Source organism: Aquila chrysaetos, chromosome 13 (assembly GCF_900496995.4).
Source record: "Aquila chrysaetos chrysaetos chromosome 13, bAquChr1.4, whole genome shotgun sequence".
Taxonomy (NCBI): Eukaryota; Metazoa; Chordata; class Aves; order Accipitriformes; family Accipitridae; genus Aquila; species Aquila chrysaetos.
Genome location: NC_044016.1, coordinates 26,530,998 through 26,537,294, shown reverse-complemented (window position 1 = coordinate 26,537,294; position 6,297 = coordinate 26,530,998). Strand labels below are relative to the sequence as shown.

Sequence of the window (6,297 nt, the reverse complement as noted above, 5' to 3'; positions counted from 1 at the left end):
CACCTCTCACCCTTGTTATACTTCATCGCTAAGATGGAAAAGGTCCTAAATTGAACCCTCCCTGTAATTCACTACTTGGCAGGTAGAGACTTGTTTTCTTGCAGCAGAATGTGCTTTTACAGTATCTTCCAGAACTGTAAAACTCTTGTCCTATGGTACTTGGCACTATTTACCTCTTCAGGTATAATTATGTATCTAAGGGATCATTTCCAGTACGCCTACCTGATTTAGCACAGGACTTACCCCTACTGAACCCACTCGTGTTTTGTCTAATTCAGTTGTGAATGTCCCACACGAGAGCATTTTCAGGAGCGCTTCTTTTGAAACAACTCTTCCTAAAAGAAGCCATTCTTCCTCCACCTCCTTTCCCCTGCCACCAGGGCGCTCTTCTCCCCTTCGCACGTCTTCTCCTCACCCCATTTTGGGCCGTGCCCCGTGGGCGCCGGCGATAACCTCTCCCCCATCCCATCCGCCGTGCCTGCGCCGCTCAGGCTACCTACACCCGCCGGAGGCTCCCATGACCTCCTTCTCCCACTAGGTGCTACTCGCTCAGCGTGTTTTCGTCTCCTGCTCCCGTTATCGCTCTCTGGGCTTTCAGTAACTCGGCTCAGACAGGCTGGGGCCGGGGCCGGGGCCGAGGCCGCCGGGCCGCGGCAGGGCCCCTCTTCGAGGGCTCCCGCTACGCCGCCGCCGAGCGCGGAGCTGCTGGAAAGCCCCGCTCAACGCCTCGTTCCGCGCCAAGGCGCGCCGCCACCCAGAAAGGAACAGGGCGGCGGACGGCGGACTCGCGCCGCTCCCCCCACGCACGAAGGATGGCCGAGGGCACGGGTGACGCGGCACAGGCCCGCGAGGCTGCCGCAGCCGCCTCTCTCACAGCGGCCAACCGGGAACCGCGGCGGCGCAGGGAGGCGGGGGCCGGCCCGCCCTGGCCCGCAGGCTGGGCCCTCAGGGCGCTGCCGACGATCACTGCCGCGGCCGCTCCGGCAGGGCCGGGCGGGCAGTGCGGAGCAGCGCGGAGCAGCGCGGGCCGGACGCCGCCGTCCCTGCGCGCCCGGCGGAGGCGCGTGCCTGGGGCGACGGGGGGCGGGGGCGGGGCGGGCCGAGCGCCAGCGCCGCGCGCCCTCCCCCTCCTCCCTCCTCCTTCCTCCCTCCCGCGCGCGCGCGCCCGCGCGCGCGCCCTGCTCCGTGACCCATTTCACTGAACAAAGGATTTTGCTGGAATCTCAGCGCTAGACCTAAAATGGCGCCGGCGCGCTCGCCCGCCCCCGCCCCCCCCGCGGGCACCATAGAGACGGGGCGGGCCGGGGCGGGTAGAGCGGCCCCTGCTCGTGCCTTCTCTACGCGGCCGTAGTCCGGCCTCGCTGGTGCGCGGCGGGGGAGGGGGCGCGGGCCGGGGAAGGCGCTGTCACGTCATGGCGGACGAGGGCGACTCTGAGCCGAGGAAGGTAATGGAGGAGGGGGGGCGGCGACGGGCCCTTCCCGCCCCGCGCGCGGCCGCAGCCCTCCCCCCTCGCCGGAGCGCTGCCCCTCCCCCCCAGCCCTGCTTGAGGGGGGCGGCTGAGGGAGCCGTGCCCGTAGGGTCCCGCCCCGGCTGGGCGGCGGGGAAGCCCCCGGAGCGGCGACCGAGAGTCGTCCCCGGGGGGTGGCGGGGCCGGGGCGGGCCTGTGGCCCGCAGAGGCCCCGGAGGCCGACGGTGCATGGAGCCTTTCACGCGTTCTACGGGTTCGCCGCCCGCCCCGCTGAAGGGCAGCCGGGCCCTGGGGGGAGGAAGAGGAGGAGGAGGAGGAGGAGGAGGAGCTGTGCCGCCGCCACGGTCCCCGTCCCACGCGCGGCAGTGCCCGCGAAAGCAGCGGGGGAGCCCAGCGCTGGGGACAGGGGAGGTTATCGCAGACCAGTTGTGAACCCCCGTGGGTTTTGCTCCAGAGGAAATAATTAGGGAACAATAGACGGAAACCGGCGGCAGAACTGAGGCTCTGTAGGGCCAGGTGGGTGGGGTGGGGGTTTGTGTTTGTTTTTCCACGGACCCTGTTACAGGGCTTTCTCTCTGTGGGTGAAACGCTGTCGTCACGCTTGAGCGATCCTAACGCGGGTAGTTAGCAATGGTTAAAGTCATAACAAGTGATTTCAAGTATAGCAACAGGTGAAACGCTATTTTAAAAGGGTGCATCATGCTGCATGGATGTAGCAGGGATACCTTCTTAGCCAACAACAGCAACATAAAGAGTGACTTCTTCCGTATGAGAGGACTTGAAATTACTTGTTAGGAAATTAGACCAACATAGACCAAATCCTTTTTGTCTCACTTGTACACAGGGATTATGTGGAAACAGCTGATGGCTGTCCCTAGGGAACATAGATAAAATTATTGGTGGGGATTTCCATACTTGCATACAAATCCAGCTGTTAGGAGATGCTTGCCATCCCTATTACCACAGTCAGACGTGTTTCACAATGCCTTGTCTCACGGAGTTGTCAGCCCTCCACAAAGAGTTGACTGTAGTACTCCATCTTCAAAATCTACTTTGTCCAACTAGAATAGCTTTACAAAAAATAAAACCATTTAAAAAAAATCTTTCAAAATTTTAGTTGATACAGTTGCACACGTGGTATTTAATGGTCTAAGGGTTTAAACACAATAGAATGAAGACGAATTCTCACACCATCCCTAACAAAAGAATTAATAGCAGAAAGATGTGCGGATGTTACTATGGTGCAGCCACCATAACCCTGACCCGTGTCATCTAGAGGCCTTTTTGTATGTAGTTTCTCACTCCTGCTTGTGGCGCGAATGTGCATGTGCAAGGATGTTTGTCAGGTGGGAAATGTGAGTTGCGTTCGTGTTAGAAGACTTGGATTTTGCAGAAGCCAGGGTAGGCATGTCTGAAATGAAAAGTGTATTTGTCAGTTCACGGTTGGGTTTATGAATGCCACATGGAATTACCATTTGAAAATTAAATAGCAAACTGATAGTTACAAGCTAGGGTAGGTTACAGATGTGAGACAAAGTATGAAATAGTTTGAATAATTTTTACCACTAGGTTCATTTAAAAACTTATGTGTTGTATATAGAAGAATTTCTGTGCACAGCTTTGCCTATATATAGGATTAGATTAAAAATTACTGGTTCATAAATGTTTTTATTCAATGTTCAGTATAAGGTTCTCTACTACATGCACATTCTCTGGTAATTTCACCTTTTTTTTAAGCACATTTGCCTTTTCAAATATTAAAATTACGTGGCGTAACTAACTGCATAATGGATTGTAATCTTACCTGTTTGTTGCGATGTACGTTGGTTTTGAACAAAGATCCTGGATTTTGAAGGTTTTCTCCCTTCTTTTGGGGGGGAAAGTAAAGGAAAAAATGAAATAGTTCTTTTATAATATTCAATAGAAAGGATGGATCAACAGGTTTGTACAAAATGATGCTGCCTAAATCAATAGTTAACTCTTCCGAAACCGTTCCTGATACAGCTATGCATGTTCACTTTTGCTCAGATATATAACCCTGCAAGCAGGAAATCTTCAGGTGGTTATTTTTGACTACTAAGGCAACAAGTCCATTTTACAATGGAGTTGGCATCATAGATCTCTACAAAAGTAATTTTTTTAATTTATGGTGTGTTTCGTTTTTGGTTTTTTGTTTTTTTTTTTCTTGCAGTCCTTCAAACTCCTAGGATTTCTTGATGTTAAAAGTGTCCCATGTGCACGAGAATCAGTGCTCTATGGCTCCCTGGGATCTTTAGTTGTGGGTCTTGGACATTTTTTAGCAACTAGTAAGTACTTATTCCGTCTTTTTTTAATATATTTATTTGCAAGGAAAAATCAATTCCTATTTGCTGTTAGGTTTTATTAATAACGGGAAGTCATCGAAGGTTTTTTCTCTAGTTTTTTTGAGGATTTTTGTTTTTCTTTCAGGTAGAGTTAGAAGATCTTGTGACTTTGCAGTTGGTGGCTTTATTTGCACAATGTTGGGATACTGGTATGTAAAACACTTCTTGAATTTTGACCTAGGTTGGCTGCTTTGTACAACATGATACTTGTGTGACCTTTCACACTGTTTTTGAAACTCCACAAAAAACTTGCCTAGCAAAACGTCCTCTTCTTTCTCCCTGAAATAGTTCTCTCTCTCTTTTTTTTTTTGTAAAAGGAAGAGAGTTCAATGAATTAGAAGTTTTATGTTAATTTTTTTTTTTTTTTAAACTTGTTATTGTTTCTGGAAGCCTAAGAGATCAAATCAGCCAGTTATTTCCATCTTTCTTAATTCTTTCTTTTTTTCTTCACATATGCATGTCATCCTTCTGTCCTAATTATAAAGGCAGCATACTAAGTGGTCATGACATTAAGATTCAAATTATAGAAATTAGCATTTTTCCATTGGACTTGTATATCCCACTCCTTAGTGGCTGCATAATGTTTGCCTTAAAGAAATAGCAGTTACCCTAGTATTTTCATTATGCATCATTTTGTAATGAATTCTACTAGCATTATTATATGTGGTTTCAACTTTTTCAACTGGCTGAATAACTCTGATTTGATACTGTCATTCATATAAAGCAGGGAATCCTGTTTTCTTTTCATCCCCTCCTCTAGGTTTTACTGCAGGTACAATTTGGCCCAACACAGGATCCGGCAAAGAATGCTTAAAGAAGGAATGAGAAACAAAATTTTATTTGAAGGCAGTTCTCTTGATCCAGAAAGAAAACAAACTGGCAATGAAAGAAGCGATTCATAGTCTGCTATAGAGGAATCTGTGGTCTAATACAGCTTTGGGAGAAGGTAGTCCGAAAATGGCAGTCTTCCCTGTAAATGTGTGAGGTGCCTAAAACTGGTAAATCGTGCTGGTTTTCCTAGCAAATCCGAGCAAGAAATTCATAGCGAATCTGTTAAGTCAGTATACAAATGTGTCTTTGTTTCATCTGTGTCAGTATGTATATGACTGTGTACACAGATAGTATTGACCTGTTCAACATCTGGGAACTGATGTGTTCTGTTACAGGGTCTCAAGAGGATTAATGACAGGTTTTGGGACTGCTTTAACTTCCATTATAAACAGAAGGGTTAATTTTAGTGAAGTTGTAATTACATCTCATTTCAATACAGGAAAATATTTTCATCAGCTGTTCTCTTGAGTAAACTTATCTTTCAGTGCTACTGTTAATTGTGCTGTTTGTAAAACAGGAACATTTAAACAGCAGGTGACCACTTTGCTTGTGCAAGGTGAGTGGTGTTGGTAGCCTTTGTAAGATTTCAGCTGCAGAATAACTTCAGGTAATTTATATACACAGTGAAGTTGAAGGATTTCATCTTTGTTCTGTCTGTGCGAAACTAAGAATAAAATCACACTTCAGAAGCAGTCTAAGCTATGTAAGTAACTAATCTTTTTACTTGATTAAAAATCTTGCTCTTCTGTTTAAGATATTTCCTTACAATTGGTGGAATAATAATTTACATTATTTGTAAGTAGCGATGGTCAGGAGTTGTGGGTTTTTTTTTTAAAGGCATGTTCTACTTGTATATTTCACTGTACATTTTCAGTTAAATATCACTATATAATTTCAAGGAAACCATCTTATTTGGAAATACAGTGTTAGGTGGTAAAAAGATGAGTGATGGCCTAATATCCCTTGCTTGCTTCTGTCTACACCAGTGACACAATGTATTTATTTTTTTCACAAAATGATTTATAGTATGTTGTGCTGTAAGCGCTTTTTGGTCTAAAGGCATTCACTGAGCAAAAATAGTCCTTTCCCCTCACCCTGTTAGTCTGAGAGAGTTTGTGATCTGTTGTTAACTCAAGTTGGTGTGGGGAGGTTTGGGAATCCAGATGTAAACAGCAGCACTGCTCTACTTATTTAATTTGGAAATATACTTGAGAGCACTAAACAAACATGCTGTTTGCACTAGGATAATTAAACTTTTACCCTCTGTGGATTAGCCTCTTACAAGAAGAAAACAAACTGTATACTCTGTTTCCTTTTTTTCCTCTATTCCTCTTGTTTCTTCTGGAGGAAACAATAAAGATAAGTTTTATGGAGGACATTAATTTCAATAGTTTTATATTAAAAGTCTCCAGAAAACTGGACTTAGTGTGATGAAAGACTTCCTGTCCTCACTGCAAAATCTAAACTCAGAAGTTAACTGGTAGCTAACTCTTAATTCAGAAGAGAAAAATGTTTCCCCTCATTCTGTGCTGGGTGAGGACGGGTGGAGGGGGAGGGAGGCTCCTTCCCTTTGGGGTAGGAGGTGTTGCCTCGTAAAGCCATTGGAGCGGCAGTGGGAAACTGAGCGAGCGGTG

General features: G+C 46.9%; 1 protein-coding gene across 1 annotated transcript; it reads left to right on the top strand.

Annotated features, from left to right (window-relative positions):
- The first annotated feature begins 1,264 nt into the window (after positions 1-1,264).
- Positions 1,265-5,416, top strand: LOC115349754 (cytochrome c oxidase assembly protein COX20, mitochondrial). Its single transcript, XM_030034382.2, has 4 exons — positions 1,265-1,445; positions 3,661-3,775; positions 3,918-3,981; positions 4,593-5,416. The coding sequence occupies exons 1-4, from the start codon at positions 1,413-1,415 to the stop codon at positions 4,732-4,734; spliced, it is 354 nt and encodes a 117-aa protein (XP_029890242.1). The 5' UTR covers positions 1,265-1,412; the 3' UTR covers positions 4,735-5,416.
- Positions 5,417-6,297: the final 881 nt, after the last annotated feature.

Bases quoted from the DNA above. Each gene is read 5' to 3' on its own strand.
- LOC115349754 (XM_030034382.2), top strand. From the start codon at position 1,413: ATGGCGGACGAGGGCGACTCTGAGCCGAGGAAG. The intron at 1,446-3,660 runs GTAATGGAGGAG...TTTTTCTTGCAG, and splicing joins GCGACTCTGAGCCGAGGAAG to TCCTTCAAACTCCTAGGATT. The intron at 3,776-3,917 runs GTAAGTACTTAT...TTTTTCTTTCAG, and splicing joins TGGACATTTTTTAGCAACTA to GTAGAGTTAGAAGATCTTGT.